At 43.6% G+C, this 21,127-nt stretch overlaps 1 protein-coding gene across 2 annotated transcripts in view; it reads right to left on the bottom strand.

The window, feature by feature from the left end:
• Positions 1-21,127, bottom strand: part of LOC128825424 (ficolin-2-like) — a 37,930-nt gene continuing 16,803 nt past the window's right edge. Inside the window, exons 1-9 of one of the 2 annotated variants that reach the window (XM_054007942.1) lie at positions 13,954-14,116; positions 10,664-10,777; positions 9,682-9,717; positions 9,130-9,165; positions 8,450-8,485; positions 7,811-7,938; positions 6,365-6,494; positions 3,109-3,239; positions 1-575 (exon numbers count right to left, since the gene is read on the bottom strand). In XM_054007942.1, coding sequence (XP_053863917.1) covers positions 324-575; positions 3,109-3,239; positions 6,365-6,494; positions 7,811-7,938; positions 8,450-8,485; positions 9,130-9,165; positions 9,682-9,717; positions 10,664-10,777; positions 13,954-14,035 — 945 coding nt within the window. In that variant the 5' untranslated portion in view covers positions 14,036-14,116 and the 3' untranslated portion in view covers positions 1-323. Of the gene's footprint in view, positions 576-3,108; positions 3,240-6,364; positions 6,495-7,810; positions 7,939-8,449; positions 8,486-9,129; positions 9,166-9,681; positions 9,718-10,663; positions 10,778-13,953; positions 14,117-21,127 lie in introns of those variants that run through there. The other variant, XM_054007941.1, reaches the window with a different exon arrangement.

Raw genomic sequence — 21,127 nt, 5'->3', positions numbered from 1 at the left:
TTACATTATAAAGAAATGTTTTATTTAGTTCTCAAAATGATCAGCAATGCAGAGCAGACAGAGTGTGAAGGATTTCCAATTGTTCTCAAACCCTTTGATCCATAACTCCGTCTCTCCCCACCTTGCACTGCCACTAGATGAACCATGGAAAACCTCAGCTGGCAGGTAAGGTGGCCCAGCATGCAATAGCAAGTCAGGTGCCAGCAGAAACAAGCAATCTTAAGGAGATGGGGAAGAAACCCAAAATTATTGATATAGGTAGTGGCATACAAAATAAATTGACTCCTGCTCACTACCGTGTGATCACCCTCCTTCCTGCTGGGCTAAACAGGCCTGAATTTCATTTCGGACCGTTTGTAGGAGTATTTGTACCCTTTGCCTGCCTGCCAGTTCACACCATCTGCAAAACTGCTATGGGCTCCCAGCCAGTACATCCCATTCAGGTTGGAATTATGGCAGCTACTGTACCACCAGGCTCCCTTGTAGGTTGTTGCACATTTCTTTGAATCAGGATCTTGGTGTCTGTCTTTAGTTGAGAACAGCATGTTGTTGTGGCCGGATAACGAATCTCCTGCGTGAAGGAAATGAAATCACTGTTTATGGCAGGTCGCAGGCAGTTTACTTCCTCATTGGCCAAGTCTAACGTTCCTGGAGTCGTGCTGTCCATTTCCCCCTTTTGTGAGGCACTCAGAATCCCTTGGACTATAGACAGGAGTCTGAAGCTTAATTTAACTGCTTCCATCTCGGTTCCTGATGGGGCAGATGCTGGGTTACATACCACCTCCAGCTCTTCTGAGGTGCAGGTATTCCACAGAACGCCTGTGGTTACGTCACCTGACTAGGACTCAGAATTTCTGGGTTTTCTACCCAGGTTTGTCACAAACCTCCTGGGAGACTTGGGACAAGTCTCTAGAAAGTCAACAGGAGATGGGCACCTTAAGCCTCTCTGAAAATGGCCGTCATAATATCTCTGAACTTCAGTTCCTTGGCTGTAAATCATTCTTCCTTACTTGCACCCCCTGTCTTGTCTATTTAGCTTGCCACATCTCTCACCATGTACAGCGACTACTAACTGATAGTACAACAGTATGTGATCTCATTTAGATCCTCTAGGTGCTATCATGATATAAATAAACAATAACAGTACAGGCACTTCAAAGATCAAGTTAAAAAAGTATGGATTGGATGAATGGACTATAAGGTGGATAGACAGCTGGCTAGATTGTCGGGCTCAACGGGTAGTGATCAATGGCTCAATGTCTAGTTGGCAGCCGGTATCAAGTGGAGTGCCCCAAGGGTCGGTCCTGGGGTCAGTTTTGTTCAACAACTTTATCAATGATCTGAATGATGGGATTAATTCCACCCTCAGCAAGTTTGCAAATGACACTAAGCTGGGGGGAGAGGTAGATACGCTGGAGGTAGATACGCTGGAGGGTAGGGATCGGGTCCACAGTGACCTAGACAAATTGGAGAATTGGGCCAAAAGAAATCCAATGCGGTTCAACCAGGACAAATGCAGAGTTATGCACTTAAAAAGGAAGAATCCCATGCACTGCTACAGGCTGGGGACTGACTGGCTAAATAGCAGTTCTGCAGAAAAGGACCTGGGGATTACAGAGGATGAGAAGCTGGATATGAATCAGCAGTGGGCCCTCGTTGCCAAGAAGGCCAATGGCATATTGGGCTGTATTAGTAGGAGCATTGCCAGCAGATCGAGGGAAGTGATTATTCCCCTCTATTCGGCACTGGTGAGGCCACACCTGGAGTACTGCATCCAGTTTTGGTCCCCCCACTAAAGAAAGGATGTGGACAAATTGGAGAGAGTTGAGCGGAGGGCAACGGAAATGATTAGGGGGCTGGGGCATATGACTTACGAGGAGAGGCTGAGGGAACTGGGGTTATTTAGTCTGCAGAAGAGAAGAGTGAGGGAGGTTTGCTAGCAGTCTTCAACTACCTGAAGTGGGGTTCCAAAGAGGATGGATCTAGACTGTTCTCAGTGGTGACAGATGACACAACAAGCAGCAATGGTCTCAAGTTACAGTGGGGGAGGTTTAGGTTGGATATTAGGAAACACTATTTCACTAGGAGGGTGGCAAAGCACTGGAATGGGTTACCTAGGGAGGTGGTAGAATCTCCATCCTTAGAGGTTTTTAAGGCCCGGCTTGACAAAGCCCTGGCTGGGATGATTTAGTTGGTATTGGTCCTTTTTTGAGCAGGGGATTGGACTAGATGACCTCCTGAGGTCTCTTCCAACCCTAATATTCTATTATTCTATGATCATGCCTGTTGACTGTAGCAAACCCAGCAGGACCATGGCCAAATTTCTTTGACGAAGGCTGGGATGCATTGAGAATCCATTTAGAACCAGAGAATTATATACAGGAGCCCTGAAAATGGACCCATATCAAACCAGAGGGTGAGATCTAGTATAGACAACAAAACAGCTAGCTCCCTGGTGGGCAGGCTGCCCAGCTGCCCAGCTCCCCAGCCAGCAGGTGGGTGCCAAATAGATTGTTTGGTTCCACCAGAAATGTCACTATATCAGTGTCGCATTCTGATAAGCAACGAAATGTCAGCAACCTGGAATTTCACATTACATGGACATTCCATTTTCCAGGCAGCTTTACTCCCAGAGCAAGGCTCCTGTGTAAGATTGCTGCTTCTTTCTGCCTCTAATCTCAGTTTAAGTCAGCTGGTGCAGCAATTCATGAACACGATAAATACAGCTAAACCAAAGTTTTCAAACCTCAGAGGTTCGATTCAGGATCCATTTGAGTTTGCGGTGAAGATTCAGGTCTGCTCTTCCCTTATCTGACTAACTCTTTCCATCTGTAATGAAGCTCACCTGCAATTTACCTGGACCACGTTCTGAGCTCTTGACTCTGTCCTGACTCAGGTAAAATGCCCAGTGACTTTGATGGGAGTTTGCCTGGATAAGGACTGAATAGAAGTGGGTAATAACCTCAGGATTTGGCCTTAGGAAATGGCAGAGTTATTGTAGATGAGAAGTTTAATTTACTTCTGCTCTGGGATTCTGTACACCTCCAATGGCATTGTACCATTTCTCTGTGCTATGAAATGTGGAGACCATGCATGGCACCTATCTGCATTACCCCCAAGGAAATCTCCAAGGATCAGCTTGTAATTTTCAGTCTCTCCTAAAATTTTGAATGACTTGTACTTGGCAAATGTATGGTTGTTATCGAAATCTGTGAGGTCAATGCGAAGTTCGTTAGCTCCTAATGGAAACAAATTGGAAAGAAAGAAAGAAAAGAGGCTCATTAGGTTCCATCCACATTTTGCGTCTTTAAGAGTTCCCTCAACTTCACCTCACCTCTAATAGAGATAAACCAGCAGTACCCTTCCCTTCAGCTCTGACACCAAAACCTCCCCCTTTCCACTGGAGTTATTGCTCACCCATCCTAGACTGGTAGGTTGCACCTCTTATCTTGGTTTCATCTACATCTTAGAACCCTCAGTGCCAGAAAAATTAGAAGCAACCATAAAGAAACCCTCGAAACCTTCCCTGGTTATGCATGACTGAATGCCAGGTGCTGAGCAAGAAGATATTTGACATCGGTTTCATTAGCTCCTACTTGCAGAGTAATAATGACTTTTTAAGATGTTTTGCTAATGTGTTGAAAACCTGATTGATCAGCTGGGTTGGGGAAGGACAGAGAAGGGCTATGGGCAGCTGGAAAGAAAGTTCTCAGGAGGCCCAGATTTTGCAAAACAAAGCCTTCTGTACACATCCTGCATTATTTTTAGAGTTCTTGTTTGCCAACGTAAGAAAAATCAGCAGTACGTGCTCTTCCTTAACTTGAGACCAACAAACACCCAAACAAGAGGGGCATAAACAAAACAGCTCTTATGCCTCTGGTGCTTTACATTCTGGAGTCTGGTCAGTCAGTCCATCTGTGTTTCATAGGTAGGAGAAAGGAATTTCTGGTAAGGAATATATGCCATTTGATTCATCACTCTATTTGCAAGGCCTTGACTGGAGCCACCAGAGCTACAGTGTTAGCTGGTCCAATGAGATTTCACATGAATTTATTTAGTTCTCTTTTAAACCCTGTTATACTCCTAGCCTTCACAACCTTCTCAGTCAAGAAGTTCCACAGGTTGACTGTGCGCTGTGTGAAGAAGAACTTCCTTTTATTCGTTTTAAACCTGCAGCCCATTAATTTCATTTGATGGCCCCAAGGTCTTATATTATGGGAACAAGTAAATAACTTTTCCTTATTCACTTTCTCCACACCACTCATGATTTTATATATCTCTCTATCCTATCCCCCCTTAGTCTCCTCTTTTCCACGCTGAAAAGTCCTAGCCTCTTTAATCTCTGCTCATATGGGACCCGTTCCAAACCCCTAATCATTTTAGTTGCCCTTCTCTGAACCTTTTCTAATGCGACTACATCTTTGTTGAGATGAGGAGACCACATCTGTATGCAATACTCAAGATGTGGGCTTACCACAGATTTATATAAGGACAATAAGATATTCTCCATCTTATTCTCTATCCCTTTTTTAATTATTCTTAACATCCTGTTTGCTTTTTTGACTGCTGCTGCACACCGCGTGGATGTCTTCAGAGAACTATCCACGATGACTCCCAGATCTCTTTCCTGATTAGTTGTAGCTAAATTAACCCCTATCGTATTGTATGTATCGTTGGGGTTATTTTTTCCAGTGTGCATTACTTTACATTTATCCACGTTAAATTTCATTTGCCATTTTGTTGCCCAATTACTTAGTTTTGTGAGATCTTTTTGAAGTTCTTCACAGTCTGCTTTGGTCTTAACTATCTTGAGCAGTTTAGTATCATCTGCAAACTTTTCCACCTCACTGTTTACCCCTTTCTCCAGATTATTTATGAATAAATTGAATAGGATTGGTTCTAGGACTGACCGTTGGGGAACACCACTACTTACCCCCTTCTCCATTCTGAAAATTAACCATTTATTCTTACCCTTTGTTCCCTGTCTTTTAACCAGTTCTCAATCCATGAAAGGATCTTCCCTCTTATCCCATGACAACTTAATTTACATAAGAGCCTTTAGTGAGGGACCTTGTCAAAGGCTTTCTGGAAATCTAAGTACACTATGTCCACTGGATCGCCCTTGTCCACATGGTTTTGACCCCTTCAAAGAACTCTAATAAATTAGCAAGACATGATTTCCCTTTACAGAAACCATGTTGACTTTTCCTCAACAATTTATGTTCTTCTATGTGTCTGACAATTTTATTCTTTACTATTGTTTCAACTAATTTGCCTGGTACTGACATTAGACTTACCGGTCTGTAATTGCTGATATCACCTCTAGAGCCCTTTTTAAATATTTCCATTACATAAGCTATCTTCCAGTCATTGGGTACAGAAGCTGATTTAAAGGACAGGTTACAACCCATAGTTAATAGTTCCGCAATTTCACATTTGAGTTCTTGTTACTGTTAAATTTATCAATTAATTCCAAAACCTCCTCTAATGACACTTCAATCTGTGACAATTCCTCAGATTTGTCACCTACAAAGGACGGCTCAGGTTTGGGAATCTCCCTAACATCCTCAGCCGTGAAGACTAAAGCAAAGAATTCATTTAGTTTCTCCGCAATGACTTTATCATCTTTAAGTGCTCCTTTTTTATCTTGATTGTCCAAGGGCCTCACCGGTTGTTTAGCAGGCTTCCTGCTTCTGATGTACTTAAAAAACATTATAATCATTTAAAATCTATCTTTTTGTAGTTACTTATTTTATATTTTAACCTAAACCAGTGTGCCTTTAAGTGAAGTGCCTGGGGGAGAATCTCAGCTTGGTTACCATAAGTTTGCATATTCCCCTCCACATTGAGGGAGAGGAGAACCGAGTAACAAATTCATACTGGTCGGGGTTTTGACCGGGGCAGGACAATACAGATCTGGGGTCTGAGGCTGGGAAGCTGGGGGTAATTTTGGCTGCAGCCTCTCTATTGTTGGTTCATGCAGTGGCTGGCCAAAGCCTGCAAGCAACTGCAGCTGGGTGTGTCCCTGCCTGTGTGAATGCTGGTGGGAGTGTAGGACTGGGAGCGGTCAATGGCCTGGCACAGCAGCACAGGGCTGAGAGGGAAACCAGGCTGCTGAGTCAGACGGCTCAGTGGTACCCCATTTCCAGGGGGCACCCCAGGGGGAACCCGTCACAGCCGCCACCTTAAGTCCGTCTCTGTCTAGGAAAACACAACAAGGAAAGTCAGTAGCTGACATATGGCTGGATTGTTCTTTTCCTTATCAGAGAGCCCAGTTAAAGTTACAAAAGAGAATGCTCTACCATCAAATATAGAGAGAGAAGTTGGTGGGGAAAAGTGCACACGATGCATTTTATTTAATTACCAAAAGAGGTTAATAAGTGAATATTGTCATTGCCCAACCAGAATTCTGTCAGGCGGCTGCCAAAACCTCTCTTGTATGAATTCCAGTTACGGAAAAAGTCCACTGAACCGTCTGCCCGCCTCTGGAAAACCTGCAGGGAAATGAAAGGTATGCAGGTCAGTTTCTGTCCTGAACAAAGCAAGGGTACAAAGCAGAATTTTAAAGCATCAGCAGTCACTATTAAACTAGGCAAATTCTACTCTGCCTCGCAGGATATAAGTGAGAGCTCAACTTGGTATTTAATTACTAGTACTTATTTTCATCTGTTTTGAGAATTGACAAAGTGGATAGATGCTGTAATAGAGTCATAGATTTTAAGGTCAAGAAGATCTCTTCATACACAGGCCATAAAATCTCACCCAGTACTTTCTGCCTCGAGCCCACCAATAGAAGTCTAAAGCAATGAACAAATACAATTTCACCTCTTACATGCTGGAAAGCTAATGAATGACTTGTACATAAGGAAAAAGTAAGTGTTATAAGATAGCAGCTGTGGACAAAAATTACCAATAAGAAGCTTGTCTACAGCCATATTCCAGTTGTGCAAGTGAAACTTTCTGAGCACCTGGTGCCTTAACCCCACAAAGGGAAATCCTCCCACTGCCGTGTTAATAGGTTTAACAGGGAAATTGGAAGTTAAAAGAATAAAATGATATTAAGAGCTGGTCAGAAAATGCAGTTCCATTGAAACCGAAATGCTTCATAAAATCATATTGAATTCCTCAACATTTTGTACTATATATTATAATATAATCAAAATGACACATTTGTGCTGATATTATCTAAATGAAACATTTTTGATTGATCCAAAACAAAGAAAAATTAGAATATTCCTTTGGAGAATTTTTTAAATTTTCAGGTTTCATTCTGATTTGTAAATAAGCCATATTCTGAAATAGTGAAATCCTAGTGAAACAGAATTCCTCTGCATTGCACATATTTTCCCTCCTCTTTCAACCCCATTTTACCCAATGGGCTATGGGGTTTTCCTTTTATACTACTATAGGTATTGGATACAAAGGTAATCAGAACCTGTAAGACCTCCCTTATCCCCATCAGCTCTTCACTTTTTTCCTCATCGTGTGCACCTCCTCTTCCCCCAAATTCTGACGGAATAGATTTAAACCAGCTCCCAGCCTCAATTTTATCTTAAACACACTGACAAGTTGGGAAGTTTCTGTTTGAAGTCCTGCTCCTAGCGAACATGTATCACTGGGACAGCACAAAGAAAGAGGTTTCATTTTCAACAAGGGTTACAAATGCCTTCACATGGTTGATGTCCTTTCTAGGAACTGACTTGTTTGAGCAAACCCTTGGCCCCATCCCACTCCCTGTGAAATCCATCAGTGATTTGCATTGGCTTTGATGACAGCAAGAATGGGCACTCCATGATTTGTTCTTACTTACTATCCATCCACCTCCATCTGTGTCCATGTCACACAGCACGGTCATGGCGTTACAGTCATGCGGGTAGATGGTGTACCAGCCGCTCATGATGTTCCCTTTGGCTAACAGCTCCTTGCAGTTCTTTGCTCCTGGAGAGGATGGTAATTTAATGTTCTAAATAAATTTTGCTGGAACGGATAATTACACAAGCAGCATTGATCCCTTTTCAAGGAACTAAGAATTTCAAATAGCTGTCTCTGGAGTTTCCAAACCCTGGAGTGCTGGATTTCTGTTTGGCTTCCTAAGTCCTGACTCCTGTTTGAAAAGACAGCAGCAAAACGGTGCATTCCTGATGAAACTGACTCCCTCAGACTTCAAATGGCAATGTGCACAAGGAACCACAGTGGGTTTTAGTCGTTAGCCCATTTTAACAGATTACTTGCTTGTATTACATTCAGTAGGGTTTTGGGTATAACTGAACCTCATGTAACTCAATAATGCTAACATAGCAGAAACAGGGGTCAATTACACTACTTGCAACAGAAGTCAGAATGAATTGCAAGCACCTTTGACTGTGTCTCCACACTGTGAACTGAGCTCCAGGTCTCTTGAATGGGATGAGTTGACAGCTCATGTAATGTGATTCTAGGAAACACTCACCTGTCTTACAGTATACGTCCGCCAGCTCCTTCTGGGCTGTTCAGGAAGAAAAAACACAAGGGAGGGGGATTGAAACTGGGAAAAGAATGATATTTTTCTAAACTCCTGCTCAGGCCACAAAGCCTGTATGTATCATGAGTTAAGAGACAGTAAAGCATCTTAACGCATCTCTGACTCCAGCCAGCAGTATGTGGAGACAAGTCCTTCCCTAGACAAAGATCAGTGTCCTACATTCTCTCCAACCACAGATTTTACTTCCCACAGCCCCATCCATAAAAATAACATCCACTTACACCTTAGCTAACATTCTTCACAAGCTGGGAAACATTCAGGCAATTGCAGGGTGTGAAATAAATTTTATCCCTTTAGTTCCTTCTGCACCAAAGATGTACAATTTCACACGTTGGCTGTGATCTGAGCCTCCCCAAACTTTCAGGGGAGATCAGTTCTGGATCCAAAAGCAGATGCACATGTGACAGCCCAGGCTCATCTCTAATTATTGAATTCAAGGGGTTTTTTCGCACTCTTGGATAGCTCCTCAGCTACAGGGATATTAACAAATTCAGTATTGTGTGCAAACGAATTGCACTCTGAAAGTTTCCTGTGGGGGTCAAGTGTACTGCTTTTAAAATGAAATCGAAGTATACTCTTGCCAGAAAAGAAATTGTAGATGTTCTTACTCATAGTTCCAGGTACTCCAATGTCTCCTTTATCTCCTAAAAACACCCAAAAACACACAGGAACAAATCACTATACAGCCAAGAGACAGCATCCTGATCTGAGTGCTCATCCCAGCATTTGTTATTAATTCCATGTTGGTGTAAAACCCAAGTTCCCCCTACATCACCCCATGGAAAAAGTATTAACCAATCCAGAGTTTGATAAGCGTGACACAGAGGAGAGAGGGCCAAATTCTTTTTCACATCAGTGTCACCCCATGGACTTTATCCGAGTTGAACGGTTACAAATGAGAGGGTAATTTGGGCAAATGTGTATGTTGGGGTGGGGTTTTTTTTCATTTTTGAGGTGAAGGTTGGAATTTCCAAAGGAGACCCAAAAAGTTAAGTGCCCAACTCCCATTGACTGTGGGACGTACTGGGTGCAGAGCTCTTTTGGAAAACTCTGAGCATGTCACAACTGCACTCCCTACTGACTCAGTCTCTATCACTATGGGTAACACCTAAAAGACAGGCGTGGAGCTCAACAAGTAACAATTATTGGAGGTCTCTTACCTTTCAGACCAGGAACACCAATGTCACCTTTCTCTCCTGGTGGAAAACAGAAAGAGTGAACAGAGACGTAGCAATCTCAATGAGAGCTTACAACTGGGGTTCTATTGGGATAAGAGCGGGGTGAATACTGAAAACACAGATCTGTGAATTTGTTTGTGGAAAAAATGGTCCAAAATGTAATTAGTGTTCATTCAATAGAGTCTGACTATTTGCTGTTCATGAATATTTAGATCACCGCTAGTATTAATGAAACTACTTACTTGTGCTGCAGACTGCATGAATTCATACCAGAAGTTCTTCAGTCATCACTCTCATATTAAAAGGTTTCAGTCAACTATATCAGATGACTCCACACCATAAATTACCAATGCCTGTAGCAAGCATTTCACAAAACAGCCACTGGCTGAGAATACTTTGGTGAACACCAGGGATAACAGATACATTCTTAGCAATCAGGAACAGTTCATGAGTGAGTCGTAAAACAAAGAGAGGCCTAAATTTGATTCAGTTCATGCTCTAAATTGAGAGAGAGACCGATAGGGGGAGGGGGATTGTTAAATGTTTCATAAAAGGGAAATCCAAATGTTAAAAATTATTTGATGGTAGTTAATAAAAAGACTAAGTAAATTTGTTTATTTTATCTTTCTCCCCAGCTGGTCCCATCTTCCCAGGGCTCCCCTGAGTTCCCTTTTCTCCTACAAACACAGAGAATGAATTTAAACATTTTATATATATTCAAACACAGAAGAAATTAGAACAGACCTGAGCTCCCAATTCTACCCTTTCTGGCTTAATCCTCAGGTAATGTCAAAGGACACTGAAGCGAATGGAGCCAAGCCAGTTTCATCAGTGGATATCACTAAAAGACCATGTAAATTACATGCAAGATTTTAATCAGCAACACTATGGTTATTTATTGAGTAATTCATGTTTCTGCCTGCACCATCCAAAGCCGATTCTCACTCAGTGCTGAGGAACGTACCTCTCATTCCTGCAGCTCCGGGTTCCCCTTTGGGACCTGTGGCACCAGGAACTCCAGGGCATCCTTGCAGAATAGCGAGCCTCTCGTTACCACTGAGACCCACCACTTTCACTTCTGGAGACATAAAATAATCATTATCAGAGACACAGGATGTGGGATGTTCTGCAAATTGTGAATTCCAGGCGGAAGCACAATACGTCATGAGATCTAACAGAGCTCTTTGCTTGACTAGAAAGGTAAATACAAACAAGCAATGTAGCTGCCAAGGCCTACTCAAGGGATGCTACAGGCACAAGTAGGAGGAACAAGCCCCTTGACCTTCTGAGCCCAACCCCAGAGTGCCTCTCTGTGGTTCCCAGTGTGGAGGGCTGCAGAAGAATCTTCTTTGGACCTTGGGGGAAGCTAGAGTCAGAGTGGAAAGCCTCTGCCCCAAACTCCCCCTCCGGCTGTGGGTTTTCTGGCCTGTCCCTCTGTGGTTCAAACTCTCCTGTCCTCTCAGTCCATATTTCCTCTTGCTCACAGACTGAAGTTTCAAGAGCTTCCATAGTCCAGACTGCATTGAGATTTGCATTTAAAGCAGAGATTAAACCTCCTTCTTACATATGTGTCATGTAATTCATCATCCCCAAACTTACAGCAGTAATTCTGAGCACAGAATGGAGCTTCTGAGAAGTCCACTAGTTTGAGATATAATTCTTTAAAAGTTGGCCCTTAGAAAAAGAAGTTTAAAAAACAAACCCTTTGGTCCCTCTAGCAAAGACGATAAAGGGGATAGGGTGGTGGTATGTTCATGACACCTGCATGAAGTAAAGATGATTTCATCCATGATTTCAGAGATGATATTACATTTACACATGGCAAATCTTTAACACCGTACAGGCAGTCCTCGGACTTACGACACAATCGGCTCCTGAAAATTGTATCGTAAATCAAAACATCATAACTCGGAACTGCAATCCACTCCACTGTGGGACCGAGCATCATAAAGTTGAAACCAATTGTCGTAAGTCAAATCACGGTGTAAATTCAGAAACATCGTAAGTGCCGTTCGTCGTAAGTCAAACATCATAAAGTCGAGAACTGCCTGTAGAATACATGACCATGACAGTCCTTCATTGTGTGAACAGTAGGTTTCAAAACAAGGCTGCTGGAAAGAAAGGGGCAAAGGATCAGATCTTCAGCTGGTGTAAACTGGCAAATTGACTTCAACAGAGATTTGCCAATTTACACCGATTCATCTAGCTGAAACATTGATGTATTGACAACTGTGTTAAAATGACAAGCTGTCACTTTATGTTCTAAGGGGTTCTAACTCTCTGCGTGTATGCCATGAACACAACAACTGTAGCTTGATATAACAGCAGGGTCAGAGTTAGAAAAAGAATCAGAAACATTTTATAAAACCGCATTGTGAGAAAGTTACAGGTACTAACCCATACAAGATATCACCTATAAATACTGAAAACAGGGGAATGAATAATAGACATCAACAACTTCCTCCTAGCAGAAATTGCCAACATTACAACACATAGGAAATGTGATATGTGAGAAGCATGTTTTGAGTCTGGGATTCTACTTGGAAATTGTTCACTGATGGCTTCACTGTTCATTTCCCTGTTTTCAATGTCTGTGTAGGTGATGGAACATATAGGTTAGTATCTCTAACCTTTCTTACCGTAGCTTTTAGTTTTCTACATACTGAAAGCTATTTGTGAAGGTGATCTAGGAATGAGATTTATACAAGAATGTGCATTAAGAGTGTGGATTTAAATATATATAACGTTAGAAAATTCCAAGTCTTGAACACTTTAAAGTACTTTCTGAACTGAAAGCCTGTGGAACAACAGAATGGAATGAAGATTAGCAACTGTGCCGCTGTTGGTTTATAGCAACCTGAACCTGCAATAAAAACTATCCACCACCAAATAGCTCAATAAATGCAAGTCTGTATGGAAGAGAAAACAAAACAGCTTCCCCAGCTCCTTGTATCCAAGTGCACAGCGTGACAGAGCCTGTAACCAAACCGTATCTTTTGGTGCATCCTTTGTACTAAGGCGCCATTGATAAATGTTGAAGAGATGTTATAAGCACATTAGAAACACAAGTCGTAGGCATTATAGATGGTGCTAAACACATCAGCAGAAGATGTTATAGATGGTTTTATTCAAAGGTTTATTATAGTGAGTAATCATTCATATTATTGATTATTATAAGCCGTGGTGAGCACCCCATTGACTTAATGGACACTAGGACAATCTGTAGCCATAGACAAGCCACGTATTAAAACATGTTAATCATTTATTAATTGTTTAATAATGGAACCTTAATCGAAAAGGGGATTGTGTTCTGGATGTGCATTAGTACAGCTGCATTTTCCCCCTTATTCTACATTCCACATCAATTGCAAGACTCTGGGTAATACCTCCCAGGGGTAAGGGAATGAGGAAACAGTGTTGTGTAGCCCATACATTGGCTTTGTGGGGGCTGGCACATAAGCAAGTCTTTCATTTCATGAGGATGATTAATCAGCCAGAATTGGAGCGACTGGGGATGATATTGGAGATGGTCTCATTTTGAGAAGGGGAGTCTTTCAAGGTTCCCTCTTAGTAACCAGGAATTTTACAGCCTTGTCTCCCTCATCCCCACGTCCTCAGGTCTGCCACAGCCCAGAGAAGAGTCCAATACTAATGAGGAGAAGCTAGAAGCTGTGGAGTGAGTCTGATGTGTCCAATTGCTCCCCGTTCAGAGCTCTGCTGTATCATGCGTGTTCCCCGCTCCTCCTCAGAAATCAGTGGAAAGTCCTTTCTACGTGCTCCATGGAGTTAGGGCCCCTGGCTCTGGGGTAATGAGGGAATAGAACTAAGGGGGCAGATGGTCCCAGCAACATGCGCCGTTTGGGACCCAGGGAATTTCCCATCAACACAAACTCCCACTCCACAGTATCCCCTTCCCAGAGAGGAACAGTAACGGGTAGGCATGGTGGGGTGGCCAATGGCAGTGTGGCCATTCAGAGAGCCATGCTGCTGAGGAGCATGGAGGAGCTTCCTTTCTCCACAGTTCTCTGGGGTTTGGAGGCTGGGACCCTCACCCACAAATTCCTCTCTCCTATGGGGAGTGTTTCTTAGAAACCCCATGAGATGAACTGTGCCTTGGCCCGGTGTCCCCTTCCTGTGTCTTCACTGCAAGCGAGTCTACAGTGGCGCTTCACTATCAGGAGTGGACAGTAACTACTGCAAAGTAGCTAGTCAGACCCATCTTGTTAAAAGGTAACAGCTTTGTTCCTCACTCACCTGGGCAGGTGTCCTGAACCTCACAATCCACAGCTGCTAGACAGAGTAAGGCGAGGAGGGTTTGCTGGACAGCTCTCCCCATGGCTGGTGCTGGTCTCTGCAACGGCAGCTCCACTCGTCTTCTCACTGCCTTCTCCTCTGCTTTAGCATTTCAGAGCTGAGAGACTTTTCCAGGGAATACAAATAAGAATATTAAGCTCCACCCCTGACTTCTCAGTCTCCTCAGCCAGTCTCCAAAGTCCAGTTTTTTCCCTGCTGAGATCATTGTACAGGAAGTGTTGCCACCTGGATTCAGGGAAATCCTCAAAAGGGTTGACCCTTTTTTTTTTTTTTAAATATAAAACCTCCTGTGGCCTTCTGGTTCCATTCTTCTGGTTTCCCTTTTGAGAACCGGGGGATTTACACTGAACGTAGAGTTGTCGGGAGGGAGGGTTATTAGGAGCTTAATTCCAAAATACTGAGGAACTAACCCACAACTAAGGAACTAAATACACCTCAGACAAGTCACTTTCATGCAGCGGGTCCTGTATAAGTGGTTACCACATTCAAATCTCTTGCCCTTTATAAAGCAGCAGCAATGTCCATCCATGCTCTGTGCATTTGCATAATTTCAGTCACACACATACACATTTGTATTCTGCTCTGTTCATTTTCTTATATCAGGCCCGTCACCTTCGTGTGTGAGCACCTTCCAGAGAGGCATGAAGCCTCATGATGTTTGGATTCTTCCCAATGGACTGTCCCACCTGCTTTAGGATCTGAGCCAAACAACACTGAAATTAGTGGAAATCCTCCCATTGTGGGTAAAAGACCCACTTTTTCAGGTGGTCTTTTACCCACGAAAGCTTATGCCCAAATAAAACTGTTAGTCTTTAGGGTACCACCAGACTCCTCGTTGTTTTTGGGGATACAGACTAACACGGCTACCTCTCTGATACTTAGCGCTCTTCTTGTTCACAAGGCCTGGTTGAGAGTAGCACAGATTGCCCATTAGAACCACTTTAATAAAAAGTTATACTTAGATATGCAGCTCAACAACAAAAAGGCAAACTGAAGGTTCCTACCTCAGCTTTCATTTTGCCCTGGGCCTGTCCTCCACCTACACTCCACCTGTAGGCTTGAGACCAGCATGAGCAGCCCCAGAAATGTTTGAGCTGCCTTGCTGTCATGTACATTTATGAACAATATTACGGGGGGGATTTTCAAAAGCATCTGAGTGACTGAGGAGCCTAAGGCCCATTTTCAAAAGTGAATGTCAATGGGATCTAGGCTCCTAAGTACCTATATCCCTTTAGAAAATGGGGCTTAGGCTCCTATGTCACTTAGAACTTAGAAAAAATTACCCAAAGGATATGTCTACACTACAAAAAAAAAAAAAAAAAAGACCTGCAGCACGGTTGGAGATGGCCCAGATCAGCTGACTTGGGCTCTCGGGGTCGGGCTGTAGGGCTAAAATTTGCAGTGTAGATGTTCAGGCTTGCCCTGGAGCCTGGGCTCTGAAACCCTGTGAGGAGGGAGAGACTCAGAGCTCAGGCTCCAGGCCAAGTGCAACATCGACACTGTGATTTTTAGCCCAGCAGACGGAGCTCCTTGAGCCCATGAGAGCTGACCCTGACTCTGAAACTTGGTGTTGGGTTTTTTATTGCAGTGTAGACATACCCTGAGTGACTTGGAAGCACAAATGCTTTTAACTTTTGGAACTTGTGTTCCTAAGTCACTCAGAGCCTGATTGTTAAAGGTGTTTAGGCACCTAACTCCCAGGCACCTAAATACCTGTAAGAATCTGGCCAAGTCATTTTTGGAAAATCACCCCCTTAATTCTTTAGTTGAAGGATTATATTTTATTTAATCCTTTCTATTTCTTTGAAAGCAACTTCCTCAATAGCACTGGGCTCTTTTACAAGAGTTTGAAAGTACCCATGGCTTTACCGAGGACAGGGGCTCTCAACCAGATGGTGGGACCTAACGTCACAGGGTGGGGAACCCTGGTGGGCCAGCCTGCATTCCACCTTAGTCCCACGTTCCGGTGGGGATATCAGTTGGCGGCTCCTTCACATAGCCGTGAGCATGGGTGTGTACTTGGCGCAGTTCACCCCTGTCCCTGATGCCTGCCCCTTTTGCGGCATGAGGGAGACCTCGGCGCATGCTTATCTGGAATGCCCTAGGTTACAGTCCTTGTTCCGGCTCCTCCTGAACATCCGTTTACGTTTCTGGCTGCACTTTTCCCCTCATCTTTTCATATACTCCCACCCTATCCATGACCCCACAAAGTCACAAGACCTCCTTGTCAACCTCCTCCTAGCGCTGGACAAAGTAGCCATCTATAAGACCAGGGAGAGGATGTTGGCTGAGGGGGTTTCCTGGGACTGTTGGGCCTACTTCCGATTCTGCTTTCACTCACGTATCCTGGCAGAGTTTCTCTGGGTGGCATCCATGGCCTCCCTTTACACCTTCGAGGAGCAGTGGGCGCTATCCGGGGTTCTCTGCTCGGTGTTCCCTTCAGGTTCCCTTTGTTTGACCTTTTGACCTTCGCACCTGCCCCTGTTACATTTTTGGTTGTCCCCCATAATTATTTGAGTTTCTGGATCTTGTCCATCCTCCCCTAAGGCTGGGGGAGGGTCCTTTAGCAGTGGCAGTTCCCGGTACCCAGTAGGACCACTCTCCCACTGCTCCCTGGCCCTCCTGTATCACATAAGCCATGTTTCTCCATTCACAAGCACTGAGTCCATGTATAACACAGGAAAAACTTATTAAGAGAAGAATAAATACCATATTGATTCAGGAAAATACAGTAACAATGACTCAAAAGCATGCAAAGAATAAGTAAAACACTCACCCAGAAGCATCTTGGGCAGTAGTCTTTTGCCTGAGTTTCCCCACCTTTCGGTGGAGAAGTCCAATGGACAAATGCCCCTTTAACACACCACTTCTCCCTTCCTTCACTGCACCCCACTCTCAGTTTGGTGGCATGAGTTTATTGTCAGAGGTTAGCAAAGTCCCAGAGGCCAGACATGCATTCAGATGGGTTCGCCTCCACCGCCTGGGAGAAGAGGGGCAAGGTTTGCTGCCTGGCTCTTGTGACGAAATGCCTGTCTCTTGTCTCACTGCTTCAGTCTGTTGCCTCTCATTATTCTACCTCTTGCCACTGCTTTACCACTGATAGCAGTGGGGTTACTACCTCTTTAGCATCTCATTTTCCTGGTTTGCCATTATCACTGGGAAGAGAGGAAGATTTTCAATTGAGTCTATTCAGCTGTGTCTTTAAACTCTGCAATCCCAGCAAGGAGAAGACTGTTCAAATGACATCTAGGACCCTTAAACCAAGGCCAGCCACCCACCCAGAAAAAGAGAAACATCCTCTTCCCCTTCCTTTTTGGCTCACTACCCAGCTGTTCAAGAATGAGCTATAGGTTATGGTGATCCCCCTTAATCAGGGCATATGAAGTTCAGTTCTACTGCCCTTTATTCATACAATACAAGGAATAACATTTAACTACCCCTACATCTAAGACTTAAGTGATTTTTAACCCAAAACAGCCAAAAATGATCACTCTGATACAGGGGGAGTCACTTATGCAAATAAGATCTGCTCCTGAGGTCTTTTCCTCTCATTCATCAATAGATGGTCACAGAAAGCTCACTCACCCCATTGGCTTACATCTATAGTCACTGATGTGTACGGACCATAGAATCATCTCCTGTTGGAATGGGTCTGATCTCAGATTTTAATAAATGCTTGTAAAGAGATATATACTCCAGTTCATCCTGGCTGTTTTGTGTGATAGTTTAACCACATTTTTTTTTCAAGGAGAATTTCTGCATTCTAAAAAAGTAAAAAATTACCAAGATGTCTGGCAAAAAATGTACCTATCTCTGAACAGAGAAGTGCTTGAGGTTCAGGAGTATCTTGCTTCCCCTTCTTCTAAATTATAATGATTAGAGTTACCATAATTTCTTTTCATGGAGCTAGTGCTCTGGCAATAAGCTTATAGCACCTGAAAATCCCCACAGGTGTCATTGATCTATCTTGAACTTGTGCTGCTGAGATAGATGTTGAAGTTTGGGTGGTTTTGGTGTTTGTTTGTTTTGGGAAGTGGGGGTGGGGGAGAGTTTACCAGAAGGCACCAGCCCAAAGCAGGTAGGTGTTACTTTCCCATTCCATCTCAAACACCTTGTCACTATGCTTAACTGGACCCTCATGACATTTCACATCCCTGATATCAGGTTCAGAATTCCTGCCTAGAAGATGAGTGGGTAAACTATTAAAATAACATCTATGAGGAATTAATAGTTGTGATGTTACACCTCATAAGGCATTATAGAAATATGCTTATGAGTGTAAATATGACATAACTGGAATATGTTTTATGCTAGTGTGACGTTACTGGCATAACCTGTGACCATATAGATCATTGTTGAAACCAAGGTCCTGTAGTGGCACCAAATCTTGAATAAAGGGGGTCAAATAAGGTGTCTAAGACAAGGTTATGGTTTGCTGGTTATGATTATGCTATCTATATGCATGTATCATTTTTGTATTTAAATTTTAAGTATTGGCTCTAGACTGTTTGTATTTCAAACTTATGCTATGCTTCTGGGTGACACCCCAGACAAGTTGGTGTTAGCTCTGTCTAGCCTGCTTGATGGCCCATTAAGGACCATCAGCTATACAATTGACCCATTGAGAGAAGGCAGATACGCCTTGTAACTCAGCGAGGTATGCAGGGACATGCCTGTGGACAGAAGGGTTTTCTATACCATGTGCTGGATCAGTGTCTTTGGGACAAAGAAAGCAGAGCCCACATGGCAAAAGACTATAAAAGGCTGATGCATCACCTCCATCTGGTCTTCAATCCTGCTTCTTGCCTCTGGAGGAACCTTGCTGCAAACTGAAGCTCTGAACAAAGGACTGAAGGACCCATCCCAGCTGGGGATGGACTCCAGAGCCTTGATTTGAATCTGCAGTTTATTCCATCACTGCTACAAGCCTGAACCATGAACTTTGCCATTACTGTATGTAATCAATTCCATTTAACCAATTCTAGCTCTCATCTATATCCTTTTCCTTTTATGAATAAAACTTTAGATTTTAGATTCTAAAGGATTGGCAACAGCGTGATTTGTGGGTAGGATCTGATTTGTATATTGACCTGGGTCTGGGGCTTGGTCCTTTGGGATTGGGAGAACCATTTTTCTTTTACTGGGGTATTGGTTTTCATAACCATTCGTTCCCATAACAAGTGGCACTGGTGGTGATACTGGGAAGCTGGAGAGTCTAAGGGAATTGCTTGTGTGACTTATGGTTAGCCAGTGGGGTGAGACCGAAGTCTTTTCTGTTTGGCTGGTTTGGTTTGCCTGGGTGTACAAAGGAACCCCAGCCTTGGGCTGTAACTGCCCTGCTCTAAGCAATTTGTCCTGAATTGGTACTCTCAGTTGGGTCCCATCAAATCCAGCATTGTTACAGCTAGATATGTAGGAAGCACATAAGGCAGATTTGGTCAACATAGTGTGAAGGGGTTATTCAAGTAATTGGGAGTACTTAACTAACAGCGGATTTTGGGAGACACCAATCCACATCTGAGCTTTCCTGGGAACGTTCAAACTAACATGTAAACAATGGCATCGGCATGCAAAAAGCTAAATCATTCACAGACATGTGACTTGCCCAGGTGGCTACAGACTCCATCTTGTGGCTGTGATATTGCACAGGAGAACAAAGGGGTTTCCACCCACAAGAGAGAGAATATAAAAGGCCCTGGAAACCCCTCCATTTTGTCTTCAGCTGGCTCAGAAGATAGCCTCTCCACCCCAAACAGATGCCTGAAAGAAACTGGAACAAAGAACAGTAACTATGGGGTTGTGAGTGATTGCTGGACCCAGACTGGGAAGGAGTCTAGTCTGTGAAAGGTATCAGAGGGGTAGCCATGTTAGTCTGAATCTGTAAAAAGCAACAGAGGGTCCTGTGGCACCTTTAAGACTAACAGAAGTCTGTTAGTCGTAAAGATGCCACAGGACCCTCTGTTGCTTTTTAGTATGTGAAAGAAGCTTATTGGAACATCTCTGAGGGTGAGATTTACCTGCAGTTAGTTTCCAGGCCTAGACTTGTGTGTTTTCGTTTTATTTTGCTTGGTAATTCACTTTGTTCTGTCTGTTATTACTTGGAACCACTTAAATACTACTTTTTATATTTAATAAAATCATGTTTTGCTTATTAATTAACCCAGAGCAAGTATTAATACCTGGGGGAGCAAACAGCTGTGCATATCTTTCTATCAATGTTATAGAGGGCGAACAATTTATGAGTTTACCCTGCATAAGCTTTATACAGAGTAAAATGGATTTATTTAGGGTTTGGATCCTATTGGGAACTGGTGTCTGGGTGCTGGAGACAGGACCACTTCTTAAGCTGTTTTTCAGTTAAGTCTGCAGCTTGTGGGGGAGGTGGTTCAGACCTAGGTCTGTGTTTGTAGCAGGCTAGCATGTCTGGCTCAACAAGACAGGGTACTGAAGTCCCAAGCTGACAGGGAAAATGGGCTCCGAGGTAGTCTCAGCATATCAGGTGGCAGTCCCAAGGGGGCTAGAAATCTGAAAATAAATTATTCAGCATGCCCCATTAACAGTGTGTACGATCTTTCCGGGACCTTTTTGGCAAACTTTGGCTGAATGAGGATTCAGCTTGTATCTGCTTTTCCCCTCTGCCAGGACAACAGAGCCTACAGCTGCCTCCCCATGGGGTGTTATTGCTGCACTCTGTGGTTCAGCCAGTAGGAACTGACTGCCAACTGGACTCCCAGCACCGCTGATTCAATGGGGAACCCTGTCACAGTAATGATTGCCGTGTGCTGGAGCTGAAGATCCACAAATCAGAAGCTATTAAGAAGATCAAGTGAGAGGTCCCAAGGAAGGCACTCCTGTTAATGGAATGTCCCACCTCTTCTCCCCCAGGATTGTGAAGAAGGGAGGGTTTGCTAGGATCCTGCTCCCTCCCCAGGGTCTAATGTTCCAGTTTAACCTTCCTGAAAAAAGTTCTCGGGGTAACGTCCTGTCTCCTCTCAGTTCTACAGGCCGCAGCAGAAACCACAGCACTAAAATGTTGGTAGTGAAATCACTACGGTACCTGAGTGGAAGTTGAAGCCTTCACTCACCAAGCTGCAAGCTCCCTTTTCCGGAGGGT

The sequence above is a fragment of the Malaclemys terrapin genome, chromosome 17 (assembly GCF_027887155.1).
Source record: "Malaclemys terrapin pileata isolate rMalTer1 chromosome 17, rMalTer1.hap1, whole genome shotgun sequence".
NCBI classification, from domain to species: domain Eukaryota; kingdom Metazoa; phylum Chordata; order Testudines; family Emydidae; genus Malaclemys; species Malaclemys terrapin.
The sequence above is the reverse complement of the archived record's forward strand: the minus strand, read 5'-3'. Positions and strand labels throughout refer to the sequence as shown.